Source organism: Oryzias melastigma, linkage group LG1 (genome assembly GCF_002922805.2).
Source record: "Oryzias melastigma strain HK-1 linkage group LG1, ASM292280v2, whole genome shotgun sequence".
Lineage (NCBI taxonomy): Eukaryota > Metazoa > Chordata > Actinopteri > Beloniformes > Adrianichthyidae > Oryzias > Oryzias melastigma.
This window is the reverse complement of record NC_050512.1, coordinates 4,463,775-4,483,060: the sequence shown is the minus strand read 5'-3', so window position 1 is coordinate 4,483,060 and position 19,286 is coordinate 4,463,775. Positions and strand designations below refer to the sequence as shown.

Here is a 19,286-nt window from a genome sequence, read left to right as displayed (position 1 = left end):
TTTTTTTTTTTTTTTTAACCCCTTAAGACCTTTTGTCTCCATTCATTTTTGAATGGTTTCCTCCACTATGTCATCATTTTTGTCCAGGTACGAGGTGTATGGGAGTTTTGGTGAGTTTTTCAGTCTGTGTTGGGGGCGAGTTTTGCTTTAGAAGACGCAATGAGAAAGAAGAACTGTGGAAAGAGTCTGGTTCTTCAGTCCAGGACAGCTGTGGGACGGAATGTCTCTCCAGACATGGTTTTTCATACAATCGAAAGCAGGGGTGCTCAAACTTTTTTTGGGCCACATCGCTGTTTTCTTCTCTGATGGGGGGCTGGGGGCAGTTTGTAAGCTAACAGAAAAAGTGTAACAATCACAGTTTTTCCAGAAAGCCAATCACAACCATATTTGAATAATTCCTTTCTGTAATCTTCACAGAGAAAATAATTCTAAAACATTCCAAAATAGAACAGTAAATAGTGAATCTTCTCCTGTCATGGTTCTTTGGAGACATTGGAGAGCTGCAGCTCCTCACACAGAGATCTTCTTAGCCATCCGGATCTTTTATCTCTTAAGGTCGTTTTATTTATTATCAATAACTATATAAACTTATGCACGAAATGAATAACTGATGTAAAAAAGTGTTTTTATATTTAGAAGTCTAAAATATGCGAAATATTTTTTTTTCCTCCCAGATAAAATGTACATGATAAAAACAAAAAAAGCAATTATTTAATATTTAACTTTTAAAGTGAATCAAAACAAAATACTTCAACCACAACCCAAAATACTAACTATAAAGTGCAAAACAAAAAGAATAAAAAAAGTAAATGTGAAATCATGGTAAAGGTTAGCATTTAGAAAATTTCTCCTCTTTGTGAAGAGGTTTCTTTTCTGGTTTCTTCTGTCAGTAATGATCTGATCTGCTCTGGAGAAAGTTGTTCTCGGGTTGTGGAGTCAGTTCTGTTTGAAATTCTTTTTGAACAGATTCTAAATTATTTCTTCCTTTTATCAATAACAGAGAAATGGTTCCAGATCTTTGTTCTTTTTTTAGAGTCACTCATTTTTTAAGCTTTTGTGTTGATGTTGTTTGTCATTCTGGCAGCTGTCCGGTCAAACTCTTTTTCTCTCATTTATATGGGGAGTTGAATTTTAAAAATAACTTGTGACGGCGAAACCCACGAATTACAGTTACAGATGTTAAACTCCTCACTATACACTCTACACTTCTCTCAGACAGACGTGGACATTTTCAAATTCAGGATTATAGAATGAAAACAAAGATTTGATCTCGATCAAAGATTTATATGGATCTGAAGAGCTGCACAATAGACAGAGCACGGAGGAGATTGATTGACAAGGTCTCCAGCCAATCAGGACACAGAATAGGATGCGCTGTTAAAAAAAGAAAGTAGCAGCGTGATCGCACTGAGAGCAGGTGAACTGCTAAGACTGTATTCTGTTCTATTTGACAGAGATTTGTGGGCTCAGAAAGAGGCTACAGACAGGTGGTATAAGAACTCATGTCTATAAGGGTCTTGATCATATGGCCAGATTGAAAAAACAAAAAGCAAAAATGGGTCTCTGATACTGTTTGGGGGCCGGGTCAAATGTGGAGGTGGGTTGCATCCGGCCCATGAGCCGTAGTTTGGGGACCCCTGGTCTGAAGCATAAACATAAAGCATAATGGCAGGATATGACAGTCCTCTGTGCTGCAGCCGGGACATTGATGGCGTGATGACAAACACACTTGCATCTCTCCAAAGCCCAATCAGACGCCTCCTAACTTATCCTGACCATTTGAAACAACGACGGATACAAGAGTTTACAGCCTAAGCTATCACTAGTTACGTCTTTACTAGTAAAGAAACCAACTGAAGGAAAATCTGTTTCTCTTCCTCATCCAAACTGAACTATTTGTGAAGAACAATCTGAAGTGAGATGTGAATCTGAACTGCAGAGTTTTGGAGCACACTGCAGAAGAGGCTGATAGGAGAACCAAACATGTTTTCTCCTATCTGTCTGTAGGAGGACCTGGAGCGTACCCAGCTCAACGTGCTGGCAGTGCAGGCCATCACCAGCCTGGTGCTGAGTGCCATGACCCTGCCCACTGCCGGGAACCCGGCCATCAGCTGTCTGGAACAGCAACCCCGCAACAAAAGCCTCAAAGCCCTGGAGACACGGTAGATGTCCGGCGTCATCTCCTGAGCCCATGTGAACATACTCAAACAAAATGTCTAATTCTCAGGTTTGGGAGGAAACTGGCGGTAATACGAGGGGAGGTGGAGAGAGAGATTCAGGCTCTGGTGTCAAAGAGAGACAACATTCACACGCACCACCCATACCACGCCTGGGACCCCGTCCCCTCCCTGTCGGCTGCGTCTGCAGGTAAGCAGGCAGAGCACGGCTGCGTGGACGTCTGCGGCTGAGCGGAGGTCGCTCACGCTGCTGTTTGTGGGCCTGTTTCAGCAGGAACCCTCCTCAGCCACGAGAAGTTGCTGCTTCAGATCAACACAGAGAGAGAGATGGGCAGCATGGACTACAAACTCGGGCAGGTGAGCCGAGCACGAGGTAAGAAGACCACACGAGGAGGGTCCAGCCGCTGACGGCTCTGATACAACTCTACAGGTCTCCATCCACTCAGTCTGGCTGGGAAATAACATCACCCCACTGAGGGAGGAGGAGTGGGGGGAGGATGAAGAGGATGAAGCTGACACCCCTGCTCCCACCTCCCCCCCATTATCTCCTATAAACTCCAGGTAAAGCGGCTCCGTAACAACATGCAGTCGGTGTATACATGTGGTGGAAGTGTATCAGCAGAGAGGAGAGGTTTGGAATGATTCTCTTGTGACATAAGCTGTGTTCCCATTAGATATATGCATAAACTTTATCAAAATTCTAGAAATGTCCAAAAAAACACAATTTCACAATGACACTGTTTCCATTAAATTATAATTACGTGAATAAATACAAACCAACTACGTGGTAAGTCATTAAAAACACAGCTACTGTGACTTTGTGCTTTTGTTTATTATCTGGGAGCTGTTTGATCCATCAGGAAGCACCGCGCTGGAGTGGACATCCACTCGTGTTCTCAGTTCCTCCTGGAGCTCTACAGTCAGTGGCTGATCCCCGGCTCCCCGGGTCACAGGAGGACCCCCACCATCCTCATCAGTGAGGTGGTTCGATCGGTGAGCGGTGTTGCACGCTGATGTCATCCTTTCATAACTAAAACGGAATCTGATTTATGTTTATTCATTCTTCTTTAACACCGGCGATGTCACCATCAACACCTAAATAACACAAGCTCTTTGATGTACCGTAACTCCTTGATAGTGATGTAACCATTCAGTCAAGCCACCATTCAATCCGATTCAGTTTTAAAGTTATTATTTCCATTTTTTCCAATTTTGTTCTCCTCAAAAAATGTTTTCTTTTTGCTCCTTACATCAAACATCTTTGAAAAAAGGGTGGTGTTTGTTTGAGTAAGTCTGTGAGACCCCGTGTTACCTGCAGCTGCTGGCAGTGTCAGACCTGTTCACTGAGCGGAACCAGTTTGAAATGATGTTCTCGACGCTGATGGAGCTGCAGAAGCTCCACCCACCAGAGGATGAGATCCTGAACCAGTACCTGGTCCCTGCCGTCTGTAAAGCTGCTGCTGTGCTGGGCATGGTGAGTGAAGCTGTTCTGTAGAAAGCGGGGGGGGGGTGTCTCGAGGAAAAAAGATGTTGATCTTCAAATTGAACCTTTGCAGGACAAAGCCATCGCTGAGCCTGTGTGCCGCCTGCTGGAAACCACCCTGCGCAGCACCCACCTGCCCAGCCGCATGGGGGCCCTGCATGGGGTGCTGTATGTGCTGGAGTGCGACCTGCTGGATGACACAGCCAAGCAGCTCATCCCTGCTGTGTCAGAGTATCTTCTGTCGAACCTCAGGGCCATTGCTCAGTGAGCGTCTTCTTCCCTTTGAACCGATTCTGTTGAAGCTTCTTTGCAGTAATAACATCAGCAGCGAAACGGCTCCCGCTTCAGTCATGTTTGAAACAGAAACCATTCTGACTGGAGTTGTTCTTTCTGTTTTGTAGTTGTGTGAACCTGCACAACCAGCAGCATGTGTTGGTGATGTGTGCAGTGGCCTTCTACATGATGGAGAACTACCCTCTGGACGTAGGACCAGAGTTTATGGCTGCAGTTATACAGGTGAGTTCTGCTGAATCCTGACGGCAGGGTGATGCGAAACAGTTTTCACTTTGATAGATTAGATTATTCAGAAGTCTGTTGTTGTTGCTGTGAAGAGAGAGATGGTTTTCTACAAACTCAGACACCACCAGACATTCTGGGATCTCTGAGGAACAAGGATAAGGTCAGCTCGTTACCTGAACACAGCAGGTACTCATTTATTACAGGAGTTGTATTCTGAAATTGACCCGAGATGGGCAAAATCCACAAAATCTCTTTATTATTCTGTACCACAGAACTGTATGTGTGTAGTATGTAAAATTTGTTGGTAAAAATACTCCTGACTCCACACTTTATCCACTTTTCTCAGATAACATTTTCACTTTTTTGTCTCTTTTTTTAAACTCTCAAAGTTCAAACCTTCATAGAAAAAGAAGTCCAGGATTATAGAATAAAGACAAAGATCTGATCAAAATGAAGATTGATAACCCTTGATATGAAATTCCATTAAAGAAATGTAACAGTGGACAGTGAAAGGTGGACCACATTCAAGCGAGGAACCCCCGTATACGGAGCTCTTCCATCAATGGATTTTTCTTTCCTTATGCCACTTGTCCACTTCCAGGTGACAATCCCAATTTCTGTACCTTAAACTGAAAAAAAAAGGTCTGCACCTCCTTTGCACTACTGAGTCTAGACCCCGTGCAGTTCAGCAGTTCTGTCTCTAATACCTGGTCTCTGCAGGAAGTTGGAACTTTGGATGAAAATCAAGCTAAAGTTGCAGAAGTTTACGGACACTACGTCAGGGTCAATACATGTTGTATGGAGAGATTTTTTTTAAAACAAAAATATATATTGGTGCTCCACATTAAAGCCGTATTCAACATTTACATGATATTCATTATTAATGCGTTATTCTATATTAACGGTATAATATCGAATAACGCATTATTTTGTATTAATGTGCTAATTTGTATTATCCTGTTATTTTGAGTTAACCCGATAATACAAATGAATGCATCATCTCAAATTAATGCATTATTTTATATTAATGCAATATTTTGTATTGATGCGTTATTTTGTATTAGCGCGTTAGTGCATATTGAATGAATGAATAAATGAATGGATGAATGAAATGGTTTATTTCAAGCAATCAGGTCACAATACATGATATAACATAACACTTAGTGAATCACAAGTAGATCACTTGAAAGGGAGTGGAAGGAAGCGATCTTATATAATCCCACCCCGACTCCACCATTTTCTCTACATGAATTATCAATATCCGGTTCAGGACTTAATATCAAATATTAATAGAATCAGGATATTAAGGATCATTAACATCATTAATGTAATCAAGTTTCAAAGCATCCACGACAAATCATTTATATTAATCAGTAAAGAAAATTAATACCATAGTGATTGTAAGCTTTTCAGTAATCATTACTGCATATTACATAAACAATAATCTAATATTCTCATTGAAAAAAGACACTTTGTGCATGAATTATGATAATACGAAAAATAATAATTAAATCATCTTCATTTGCTAATGCAGTAAAGATCTAAATATTCTCATAAAAAGAAGACAATTGGTGCAGATTGTATTAATCAAAGAATGATTATGAAAATAGAAAAAGTAAAAAGCAAAAATCATCTTCACTAGTTTATGGAGAAAAATAATCTAAATATTCTAATTAAAAAAAATACAATTTGTGCAGATTGTGTTCATCAAAGAATGATTATAATAACAAAAATTAATAAGTTGAAAAGAAAAGGATAAAAAAGTTGAGCAGAAATCAGTGCTACATCACATCTTAGGAGCAAGTTTAAGGCCACATAATCGTTCTTTGTTGTTATGACTGAGAGACTGTGAAGGTCTCATCTCAAGGGAAATGTGCTCGTTCTGCAGCTCAGAATCGGAGGTCACATCCAGCGGTTTTTGAGTTCACATTTCACATTTTGCTTGAATTAAAGAGTTAAAAATGCGTAATCCCACAGTTCTCAAAGTCTTTCAAGGATTTTATTTCCAGAGGCTTCGTCTGATCCGGTGGTCCGAGTGGTTTTTCAAAGATTCTGGAGTTCAGAATCCACGTACTGTGGATCTGTTTCTTCGATCGTAGGAGCCTCGCGTGCTTCGCCAGATCAGCGTAATATTTACACTGATGATTGTTAAGATAAACAGCAGAACCCTTCAGGTGTTTTCTTTGTTTTAGCAGAGCTATCTTGTGCTTTCGATTCACAAACCTGATCAGGATCGCTGGTTTATCCGTATTCTTTCTCCGAGCAAGCGGATGACAGACCTCAACATTATTTAGGTCCAAGGAAATCCCTTTAGACACAAGAAATACTTCTACAACTTGATTGTCAATGGTCACGTTAGCATTCATCACAGCTCTGTTAGCATCCATGCTAGCGCTGGTAGCACCAGGGTTGTAGTTGAAGTCCAGAGAGAATCTCATTATTCATCCGTGCTTGTTGATCCATGTCATGCACACTTCCTCTCCTGGAGATCTTGGCGATTATCTTGTTGTTCGTTACGTGCTTTTTCTTGACAGAAATCTTCCAGGAGTTGTAGCTATGGTGTTAGCTTAGCTTCCAGCAGAGCTGCTAGCTTAGATTCAGAGAGAACTGCCGGGGTTAGCTTAGACTGTATGTCGGCTAACGCGACTTTGAGCTCTGCCAGATCGGCTTCAAGATTTTTCTTTGGTGCCATGTTCAACTCTCCTCGTTGCGGTAGTTGTTGCTGCAGCTCGGTGATTAAAGTCGCTTGTGGGCAACTTTAAAAAACTTTAAAAGCCGAAGAGTTGAGGAGAGCTGGAGACACACGTCTGCTCGTGACCCGGAACCGGATGTCTCATATAACGATTTATTTTATACCAATGTGTTATTGTGTATTAACATGATACATACATATTAATGCGTTATCTAAAATTAACACATTATTGCATATAAAGGCGTTATGTTGTATTAACGCGTTAGGGCACATTAAGGCGTTATATCATATTAATGCATTATTTTATATTTGGGATGTCCTGATCAAACCACTAGATGATCACAGATTCAGACTTCTGGGATCAGGAACTCTTTTAAAAACATTTTAAACTGGCAACAAGTGTCTCTGTTGGTTTGTCTTAATGTAAACAACATATAAAAGGCATTTCAACAGAAAATGCTGGTTTGTGTTAAATGTTAAACTTTTTGCGCTGCCACAGACAGATGGCTAAACAGCAGCTGCTAACTGCTGCATGCTAGCTCCGTGATTTAACTCCTTAGGACCCGAGCTGTCCTTTGATATGCCTGTTTGATTTACCTGACAAAAGTTTTAAAATATTAACTACAGTGGTAATAAAACCAAAAATGTGATGTCTCAAAAACCTAAAAAAAGAATTACATAATCTTAAAAAAAAAACCAACAACAAAAAAACGAATAAATTGTTTTAATGATATCATCTAGTCATGAACACTCGTCATCAAATTCATGCTAAAACAAAGTCATAGTTTATTTTTAAGAATTTTAAATGAGGACAGGAATCACATTTGGTCAAAAATGTTCAATAGCTCTTAAGATGTTAAAGCTAAAGTCACTAAACTTTATCACACGACTAATTATCACATATATAACAAGAAATTTTTATTTTTTTCCTAGTTTATATTTGCTGTATTTTTACTTGTTTATTAAAGCTACTTCACAGTAAGGCTGGATCTAGGCATGGGCACGGTGGGGCAATTCCCCCCCTAATTTCAGGACTGCCCCCCCAAACGTGACGCCATGCAAACAATAAAAACAGAGCGCTCTCTGCTCTCTCTGGCTCCCATTCAAAGTAGCTGCTAGTGCTGATTGGTAGATCCAAAGGAGGGCGTGGCCTCTCGCTTCACTCGGGTCCTCCTCTCTCACTCCGTTGCTCACGCGCACTCAGGCTCAGCGCGGGCAGAGACACGCGGTTCTCAGTAGGCGGAGCTGGGCAGAACTGTTTAGAAGTTTTTGTCTGCTGTTTGTCGCTGAAATGACTCGATTACCCAAAATTTTAACTCTTTCTTGTCCTCATCTGTTGCTCTCGTTGTTGTAATGTGGAGGAAAAAGCGAGAAACGAGTTGACAATGTTCAGGTTTCTGGTTGCTAAAGCTAGCGCTGTTTGTAGCAGCTAAGCTAACAGTACCGGAGCATTAGCTGTGTTTGAGATAACTCGCCTGGGACGCCTCGGTGAGAGCAGGGGGCTGCAGGGGGGAAAGATGAAGGCGGACAGTGGGAAGTTGGGGTTGTCTTTCATATTCCATTGAATTTTGGTATAAACTTTAATATTATGTTATTTACAATATTTTTTTTAACATTTGTCCGTGGACAACAGATGTAAAATAGCTGCTGGGTTAATTTAATGTCCACTGTCCTGGATAAATAAATAAAATTGAAATTCTTGTTCATTTTTAAAGGCAACAATAACACATTATTTGAAATCTTCTTCATTTATACATCATTGATTTACTACTATGTTGTCTGTAGCGAAAATGCATTATGAAATTTAAAGAATCATCCTGATGTTTATTAATATTTATAGTGTATTGAGTAATTTAGTGAAAATAACAAGAAACGATCCAGCAAAATACCAAAACTACACTACAGGATTTCAGATGCTGGATTTGAACTAATTCCCTGCTGATGAAAATAAATTCTGTTATCACTAAAGATTTTCTCATCCATGGATTTTCTTAAAGCAATTTTGAAACAGGAATCAAGAGTTTCTCCAGTAGCAACTTGTTGATTTGGTACATTGATGATGACAAAAAGAGATTTTTTTTATCATCTGTTACAAAGAAAGTGTGTTGGCTGTTTTAATAGTTAAAATAGTTTAGTATTTATAAACTAATCTTAAATAAAGTGACAAAATACACATAATAAAAAATAAAAATGCAAAAAAACCCTAAATAATAAATGGTTAAACAGAACATTAAAATAAGTAAATAAAAAGCAACAAAAAATACATAAAAATATATTTTAAGACAAAAAATAAACCAAATAGAAACTATTGCAAATGAATAAAAATGACTCAAAGTAATAAATAAATGAATAAGATGTCCTAAAAAAGACCAAAAAGAGACGGATAAGCAAACAGACTTTTGATCCGGATGTCAGCTGGACGAGGAAGTGAAGATCTTCATGGACAGAACTTCCTCCAAAATCCTGATTCTTTCTCCTTCCAGTTCACCAAAGACTCTTTTAGCTAATTCTCCAATGTTTATTGACTGTGATCAATACATTCAATCATTGGTTTCTCAGAGTTCTTGATAAAATAATCAAAGCTAACATCAAAATGCTCTTTCATTGATTTACAATCCTTTCCAACTGCGGTCAAATGAGCCGCCGTTCACATTTCCGTGGTCACATCAAGAAGCTCCGTGGAGTCTGGTGGAGATTTTCCAGCGTTCTCAGTCCTGCTACCGTAAGTATTGGATGAAACTCACACCAAAAATCCAGTGATGCTGATTTGACCACAGAAATGTGAACGGCGGCTCATTTGACTGCAGTCAATGTGAAGATACCATCTTCTCTTCTCCAGAACCTGAACTAGACACTAGGAACAGATGAGGGTTTAGTGCATGTGCAGCAGAGCTGTTGATGGAAAGAAGATCATTCATTCAAACAGAGTCTGTCAGGGTTTGGTGTGTGGACACAATCGCAGGACAGGTATCAGCTCCAAAAAAGTGTCTTTAATAACATAAGAATCCAAAAAACTAAGGAAGAGCTCAAAGCTGGAAAAAACGGGATCAGTCTATTAAAGTCAAAGTCCAAAAACTATAAGCCACACTAAACCTGAAATGGCAGACAACATTTGGTGCATCAAGTGACAAGACAAACCTGCAAGGAAGTGAGGGGAGAAACTCATATATATACACAGGAAGGGGAGTGAAAAAAGAACCAAAAGACACAGGTGTAACCCATCAGGGGGGAAACACATGACAGAGTCTGTCCAAGACAGTTTGACTGATTTAAAAGGAGAAATACTCAGAAATGTAAAAACAAAATGATTTCTTATTACAATTGTTCTCTTTCAGAAGAAAAATGACACACAGACATGATAAAAACTCTAAAAACAGGACTTTTATCAGATTGGGGCGTTTTATGGGCTTGGTAGGATTTTACACCGGAACCATTTTGTATCCCTAAACTTGCCCCCCCGATATTCTGTTTGCACCCCCAATAGGGGCTGGCTAGATCCGGCCCTGCTTCACAGAAGTGTTTTATTTAAGTTTTTAATGATAAAAGAAGGTTAATTCAATATAAATAAGTTACAACAAAAATCTGTTTATTTAATTTGTCCATGTTTTAAATGTGTTGTAAAAGTATCGGATCGGGACACGGTATTGGCAAATCCACTAAATCCAATGACTCAGAAATAGATCGGGTCCAAAAAAACCTAATCAGGACATCCGTAGTTTATACTAATAAGTTATTGTGTATTAACGTGATAATACAAATGAATGTGTTATGTCATATTAACGCGTTCTATCATATTAATGCATTATTTTATACTAATGCATCATTCTGCATTAACGTTATAATACATATCAACGTGTTTCTCATATTAAAGCATTATTTCATATTAACGTGTTATTGTGCATTAATGTGATAATACAAAATGCGTTGTCTCATATAACGCATTATTTTATACTAATGCGTTATCGTGAATTAACGCAATAATAAATATTAACACATCATCTCTTATGGATGCAACAGTTTGAATTAGCGCATTATTTCCTATGAACACGGTATTCCAGATTAACGCAGTAATAAACATTAACGTGATAATCTATATTAGCGCTCTATTTGATTTATAATTTGTTATTTTGCACCAACGTGTTATTTGCGGTCAACGTACTATTTTAAATTATTGCGTTATTTTCTATTAAACCAATATTCAACATTAAGAATCCAAGCAGATTCCAGCCGAGCCGACCTGAAATCCAGCTTGATCAAAAATGTTTTCTACCAAAAACATTTTTTATTACTTTTCATAAACTCAATAAAGAAAATTTATGAGAAAAAAGATGAAGCAAAAAAGGATTAAAAAGCAGAATTCCAGGAAAAATGTCAAACGGACAGCAGTGCTTTTAGGAGAGAAATGATTGTGTTTTGGGCTGCCTGGTAGCTGAAGCCACACGGGCAGACTGAAGAACAGCCACATAAGAAAGATCTCATCATGGAGCTGTGAGGTCTGTGATGTTCTTCTATCAACAGAAATATACATGGCCCCTTTTGTCTGAATTTGTATTAATTTTCATTTAAGGACATGTTGATTAGTTTGTTGATAGATTTTATTCTTGTTGTTATTATAACATTACACCTAAAACTTTCATTCTATGTTGTAAAAACAGTTTGTTAAACATTTTCTGGATTTCCACAGCAAAATGAATCCCTTTTTCCAGATGGAATTTTCTGTTTTTGCATTATTTAATGTCTAATGTGTGAATATAAAATGGAAAAATGACTAAATAAAGGTAGTGTTACATAGGTGAGATTGTGCTGATTAAAATGATACCAAATAAGCAAACAGGTAGTCTTTCAAATTGAAAATGGAAGTAAATTCAAAAGTAGACAAAAACAGAGTTTTAGGCTCTTGGTTCCAAATAATTAAAATAAACTTTCCAAATATACAATTTTGTGCGTGATTTCACTTTCTGATTATTTGCAGATAATAATTGCCTGGTAAATACTGTAACTTGATAAATAAGTAAATAAATAATAATAATAGTTGTGATTCATTTTTTTCCAGGTTTGTGATAAATGAGTTACATGTTTTAATCGATTATCAGCCCTAATATATTTAAAAACAGAAATGTATCTGTTCCTGTGCACTTACTTCCCTCTCAGTTGTGTGGGGTCATGGTGTCGGCCAGCGAAGACTGCACCCCCTCCATTATCTACCACTGTGTGCTGCGCGGACTCGAGCGCCTCCTGCTGTCGGAGCAGTTGTCCCGCATGGATGGAGAGGCGCTGGTGAAGCTCAGCGTGGACCGTGTCAACATGCCGTCCCCGCACAGAGCCATGGCCGCCCTGGGCCTCATGCTCACCTGCATGTACACCGGTAAACCACCGTCTGCTGTCCCTGGTGCTTGGTGCTGGTGACTGGTGCTGCTGCAGCTCACTGTAACACTGACCTGCATGAACTACTGCTAACCCCTCACCGCACTGCTCTGTGTTTGTACATCCATCCTCCTCTGCACCCCCCACACATGCTTTACCCCGGCTAGGATCACTTACAGTTTTCAAAGGGCAGAGGGGCAGATCAGGCTTTGAACATGATCCAGCTGTATTTTATTTAACACAAAAAGTCCTAAAAATAGTGGCTGTTAATCCTGAACTCTGTGATCTGCTTCCTGTGTAAAAACACATGTCTGACCAATTTCAGCTTGAACAAACAGTATGACACGTTTCTCTGTAGAATTCTGATGCATCACATGATCTGCTGCTCTGACCTTCACTGTCCTCTGAGGACATCTCTGTTCTTCTGGTGAAGCAGATGGAAGCTCTGATCCAAGGATGAAGCACAGCAGCTGACTGGGCTTGAACAGCTCATGTCACAAGACAGTTTTGTCTGACAATAAATCCAGAAATGTTTTTTTTAATTCAACCTTTTTGATCCAGGCAGGACAGATTAAGAATGCCATTCTGATTTACAACTGTGGCATGACGAAAGACAAGACCTTTGAGAAAAGAGAGAGAGGGCTTACAAGAATAAGAAATAAAGTTAAATAGAATCAGGAAAAATCATCAAAAAAATTACACTGTAACAGCAGCAATTATCTTTAAAATGGTTGTTAAGATGCGTTTTAAAATCAGCTTATGAAATAAAAATGTCCAATCTTTGTATTTTTGTAAATCATTCCAGAGTGTGGCTGCAGCAGATTGAAAAGACAGAGAACCAGGTGAAGAGTTTGATTTTGGGATTGTTAACAGATCCGTTTAGCAGAGTGGTTGTTGTACAAAGGGGGTGAGGTCTGCAAAAGCAGCCTCAGATAAGATGGAGACAGACCAAGCAGTTTCATAAATAACAGCGGGTCCCTTTTTCCACAAGTCCAATTTATAGACGAGTAAAGAATACAGTGGTGATTTTAAATGTATGCCAGGAGATTGTCTACAAGACCACCAAAACAGGCAAGCAGGTAGCTGTGGTCACATGACTGCAGGAATACATGCAAATGACAATGGGAGATATTCCTCTGACACCAAAGTTCGTGTCTGCAGCTGACAGGGAGACGGTCTGATCTGGTGCTGCACGTTTCCTGACCAACTTGGTGAGACACCACAGCAAACCCTCATACGGCGGAGAATGCTCTGGAACTGCCCTGCAGTGGGGTTGTTATCCCGGTCTCTTAAAAAACGAAAACCACATTTACTAACATTAAATTATTTATCTACTGCTTATGCATTTTTATTGATGCAAATCCACGTTGGCCACACGTAATACGTGCAGCTAAGATGCACATTAATGAATCTTTACTTTTTAATGATGTTGATATATATTTCTGCTGCTCATTAATGTTTAGATTGTATTTTTAATGTTGATTTTACTGTTTTGAGAAAGACAGATTGCCATCTGTAAACAGACAACAGATCAAAATCAGCTCCCTTGTGCAAAAAATGCAAGAAAAAGACGTATAAGAGGAAGTAAGCAATCAAATATGTAAAACGATAAGAAATAAGGTGTTCATGTCTCTCCACATTTAGGGCTACAGCCTATCTCTTAGCCTGTTTTTTTTGTTCTGAAAAATAGGTTCATGGCAGTTCTTATTGTTGTGTTTCTACCTGATGCTCTGACAAAGCTGAAGAAAAGCTCTAAGTGGTCCTGGCTGAAAATATTTACATTTTGGCTGCACCGCTGAAATCGAGCTGCTGGCTTACCTTTGCGCCTCATCCATCACTCAAATTGTGCCGCAGGACTTCAGATCGCCTCATGTCACGTCTGTACCCTTGACTTAACATTGAAACTGCCTGCCTCCGTCACTCGAATCACGTTTGGTGTAAATGCACCTCAGGACTTCCCCCGGGTCCCTTAACCGAACCCTTCCCCCGGTCCCTTAACCGAACCCTTCCTCCGGTCCCTTAACCGAACCCTTCCCCCGGTCCCTTAACCGAACCCTTCCCCCGGTCCCTTAACCGAACCCTTCCTCCGGTCCCTTAACCAAAACCCTTCCCCCGGTCCCTTAACAGAACCCTTCCCCCGGGTCCCTTAACCTAACCCTTCTCCTAGTTCCTTGCAGCAAAGAAAGAATTTCAGCACTGGCCAAATGTATTTTAGAAAGTTACATGCAAATAGGTTTTTTTGGTTATAGTTTTAACTTTGGAGGGTGAAGTTAATCTTCATCCTACGTAAAATATATACAACTGAATTTCCTGCAGGAACCATTCAGTTGTGATCTAGATTTTAAACTTAAGCTGTCTCACAGAAGATGTGAAACACTAGAGGAAAAAGAGAGAAAAGCTCTCGAAGCTCAATGCTGCACATCAATAAACTGGGAGGTAACGCGCCACGATTTCTGCTAATTAACTAGAAGTAGTTGGTTACTCTGGTATTAAACTTTTAACACCGTTACACCTAAATGGCATTACTCCCAACAGTGGTGCTAACAAAGCCGCTGGGTTGTGGACATTGTGCAGGTTTCAGCATACGAATCCGAAATCCCAAACATCCGTCTTTGATGCTCAGAGGAACTGATGGTTTGGGCTCACAGGCTACATCCTTGTAAATAATCTGTGGTTTCTTCTCCAACTGCTTACCTGCTGCTTCATAAACTGATGACTGTTTTCCAAGTAGAAGTGCAGGAGTTCTGATCCAGACTGACAGTTCTCTGTTCTTGTTCTTGTTTGAGTAAACATTGAAACTCTCACAGTAAAGCATGTCACCACCCGTCATTCATCCTCTTGCCTGCTGTCGAACCTTCAGTGCCCAGCGAAAATTTCAATGTGGGCCCCTTATGGTTTACATTTGGGCTGAATTGGTGGGCCCCAGGTGGGTTTGTCTACACTAGCTTAGGTGGGGACTCTGCACGGGGTCCCTAAGCTAACCATCTGCCCAGCGGACAGCTTAGCGAGTTAGCAAGCTCCACTTTCCAGCGAGCCAGACAACTGATTGTCCACTCAAGCCAGTGTGGGCAAACCCAGCTGGGGAGCACTAATTCAGCCCAAAGGTAAACCATGTAGGGCCTACATTGAAATGTTCTCTGGGTGGACCCTACCTCTAACCCTTACAACGGCCTCCACTAACTCCAGCAGCCCTCAGGCCGCCTTTCTGCCAGTAACTCTTCAGACGGACTCCTCCCAGCTCTGTTCTGTGGTGCTGAACTTAGAAGCACGTTCAGGCTGCAGAGGAGGCTGTGAACCGTGACCTTCAAGGCTTTGTATTTCCAGCACCAGTCCCCAAAATAAAGAATTCTAAAATGAGTGTTTTCGGTGACCCCCACTCTAATCTGTACGCACTTCACCGGCACCGCCGGTGCCACCCACCCCTCTGGTCTTCTCAGCGGTGCTCGCGTCAGGCTCAGATGGGGTTAGAGGTCAGGTCGGCTCTGCTGTAGCGGAGGCGCTGGCCGTCATGGAGGGTCATGTTGGTCTCTCCTTAGGCAAGGAGAAAGCCAGCCCCACCAGCTGGCCCACCCACTCTGACCCCCATGCCCCGGACAGCGAGTCCATCATCGTCGCCATGGAGCGGGTCTCTGTGCTCTTCGACAGGTACGTGAAGCAGACATCCCTCTGTCATCCGCTCACTCTTGCTGATGGGCCGGCTCTCCCGTCGCTACAGGATCAGGAAGGGTCTGCCCAGCGAGGCTCGGGTGGTGTCCAGGATCCTGCCCCAGTTCCTGGACGACTTCTTCCCTGCACAGGATATCATGAACAAGGTCATCGGAGAGTTCCTGTCCAACCAGCAGCCTTACCCACAATTCATGGCCACCGTGGTCTACAGGGTCAGTAGCAGAACGCATTTAGACACATGAAAGTCTGAGCTGCTGATGTGTGACAGACAAACTAACCGTTTGACCAGAACATTTCTGACTTCAGCCAAACACAGAGAATGACACCTGAGAGGGATGGCCTGGAGTTTGCTCCGCCCACCTCACTGTGGTCCATAAATTGGCAAAGTTCAAACATAATTTCATCTCTGCTTATCCATACATCTGTGATTCTAAAGCGGGGCCGGTTAGATGTAGGGATGGGTACCAAAGTTTGGTACCAGTACTGACATACACAGTACTGCCAGTACTGTGTACAAACTCGGATGTCTGTGCTTTGTTTCAGACCTGTCAACCACTTATATGCTATTCGGTTTGCTATATAATTGTAGCTGATCATTTGACCTTTCCAGTGATCATGGACGGGGCTAATATAAAAACAGATGAGGCTGCGAGGGTGAGCGGAGCTTCAGTTAAAATGCTGAAGGCGAGCAAAAGTTTGCCTGTCCTTCAGAACAAAATATTCTAATCCTGGCATGCATGACGCACTGAAAGACTCGTTTTTAGCCGTGAACTCCATATTTACTTCACACGCTGTTCCTGCCTCGTTCAGAGGCTTTAACTTAAAAAGGTTGTGAGATAATAGACTCTGGCATTAACTAAATCATTTTTTCTGAAAATTTGAAGCTGTAAAAACTGATATAACTTTACTATTTCATTTTAAAATGAGGCTGGTATCACGTGAATTGAGTTTTTCTCCTCTGAAATGTTTGTTTTATTTACCAGAGTGTAACAAAGTGTTGTTTTTTCCTGTATCGGGTGAGTTCAGTCAGAGTGATTTATCTTTGGACACTTTTTAGTTTTTGAGTGGAACTGAACCTTAAGCTGACAGAGGAGAAATGCCTGCGCTCCAGCAGCTCCACAGAACAACAAATACCCATACAAAGCACAGTCCATTGAGTTTCACAGTAATGCTGCAGATAGTGGTCCATTTTCTCACAACGTTTGCTTCTACCTGGTTGGATTCAGACTCTGGAGCAGACTTTGGGGCTGGGTTGTGAGGTTGTGGGGGCCTTCCTGTGTTTTCTGGCTCAAACTGCTGTGCTCTTGACGGCAGGTGTTCCAGACGCTCCACGCCACAGGCCAGTCCTCCATGGTGCGAGACTGGGTGCTGCTGTCTCTGTCCAACTTCACCCAGAGGACCCCGGTGGCCATGGCCATGTGGAGCCTGTCCTGCTTCTTCGTCTCGGCCTCCACCTCGCAGTGGATCTCTGCCCTGTATCCTTGCAGGGTCATGGTGGACCTGAACCGAACCGAACCAAGCTGGCTGTGATGTTCTGCTGCTTCTTCAGAGTGTACGGTGCCCTTAACTCTCCCTGCTGTCCACCAGACTCCCACATGTGATCAGTCGAATGGGCTCCATCGAGGTGGTGGATGTCAACCTGTTCTGCGTGGTGGCCATGGACTTCTACCGGCACCAGATTGACGAGGAGCTGGACCGCAGGGCCTTCCAGTCTGTCTTTGAGACGGTGGCGGTGCCCGGCAGCCCGTACCACCAGCTGCTGGGCTGCCTGCAGTCCATCCACCAGGACACGTCGCTGTAACTCCGTCTGTGGGGGTGTGCCCAGAGGCTCGGAGGAGGGAAACATGCCCAAGGGAAGCTGATAGGGGGTATTGGAGGGGCTGGGTGTTTTCTCCTCTCTACAGTGACAGGAAACCAAGTCTGAGGCCCGCCGCCGAGTGCCACCGTCAGTCTGAAAGTGAAGGAGATCCGAGTCCAGACGTTTCTGCATGGGAGGTGTCGGCGGCTCCTCCCACTTTGCACTTTTTCATCGAAAAGAAAATCAAAGAAATTTAAAGCAGAAACCAATCTGAAGGATTGACCTGCTAAAATGTCGCAATACCAGTACAATGTAGAGGATATTTACAGTTCCATGTTCAGTTTGCGCCTCATGAGGGTGCTCACACACCTGAGCACGCATCATGCCAGTGATTAGGGAAAACGGCGCTCCAGCTGCTCCCTGATGACTTGCAGTTTTATTTTCCCTCAAGTGGGGGGGGGCAGCACAGCTGTTTTTGGTGAGGATGTCAAACAGAGGAGACAGTCATAATCAAACCATGAATTCTGTCATTTGCGTGTGTACAGTGACAGCGCGTCCTCCTTCCTGCGGCTCCCTGAGGAGGCCTCCTATTTATTCTCAGGACGTAAAATGTGACTGTCATTGTAATCAGATTACAGTCCTTCCTTGGTATCTTGTAAAATCACAGTTGTACAGTAACAAAAGCCATGTTGCATGATGGCGTGGAAGCTCAGGTGTTCCTGTGCAACACCTTTTTATCGGTCCGACTGACTGCAGGACGCTGCAAGCTTTTAGTGATTCTGTGCGCTGTGGTTTCTCTGTACATACTCTGCCTTAGAGGATTCTAAATGTCCCATACAATGACATCACGCTCCGCACGGTTCCGGATTCCTGCCTCGCCGTGATGCATCGGAGATCGACTGACAGCAGCTTCGACAAATCAAGACGAGGAAATGTAGCGGCGTCCCACACAGGAGAGGAGTCTTCTGTTCCTGCTTTAAATATTGTTTCTGTTATTAATGGGTGAATATTGCATCGTTCTCTCTGTGCAGATTATTAAATACTTACAAACTGGAGCTCTGCTCTCCTGGTCCATGGTGAAAATATTTCTTCTTCATGTCACTTTCCATGAATAATGTAAACATAATGTCATTCTACAATAAAGACTGAATGTGAGGCCTCACTTCTGCACATTCTAAGATCCGGCTGCTACTGCAGAGGAAAGAAGTATCTGATCTTGTAGTTCTGTCCACTAGAAAAGAAATCAACAGTCTGTTATCTTGATGGTTCATGTGGACAATCCAGTAATCAACCTTAGATAATTGAATACACGTATTTGCATTTCATTGAGGGAAATAAGTATTTGATCTCCTAGTAACCATGAAGAGTTAAACATTAAAAGAAACAAAATAAATTGTAGAAATGTGATCATTAAAATAAAATTAAAAGAAAGTAAAAAGATTGTAATTTAAAACAAGCATAGATAAACAGTGCAGACGTAAACTTTTGAATACATATTAATCAAACTGAGAACAGGTGAATCTTTAACCTGGATTTTAATACACTGAGTGTTTCAGCAGATCTAATGTTTTCTGGAAGTCTGTTCCA

General features: G+C 41.6%; 1 protein-coding gene across 1 annotated transcript in view; it reads left to right on the top strand.

The window, feature by feature from the left end:
- Positions 1-18,861, top strand: part of htt (huntingtin) — a gene marked incomplete in the record, with an annotated part of 87,604 nt that extends 68,743 nt beyond the window's left edge. Inside the window, 13 exon segments of the mRNA XM_024262140.1 lie at positions 2,008-2,162; positions 2,228-2,367; positions 2,449-2,534; positions 2,608-2,738; positions 3,038-3,170; positions 3,496-3,651; positions 3,734-3,924; positions 4,062-4,176; positions 12,023-12,236; positions 15,673-15,880; positions 15,951-16,113; positions 17,216-17,376; positions 17,489-18,861. Coding sequence (XP_024117908.1) covers positions 2,008-2,162; positions 2,228-2,367; positions 2,449-2,534; positions 2,608-2,738; positions 3,038-3,170; positions 3,496-3,651; positions 3,734-3,924; positions 4,062-4,176; positions 12,023-12,236; positions 15,673-15,880; positions 15,951-16,113; positions 17,216-17,376; positions 17,489-17,702 — 2,067 coding nt within the window.
- Positions 18,862-19,286: the final 425 nt, after the last annotated feature.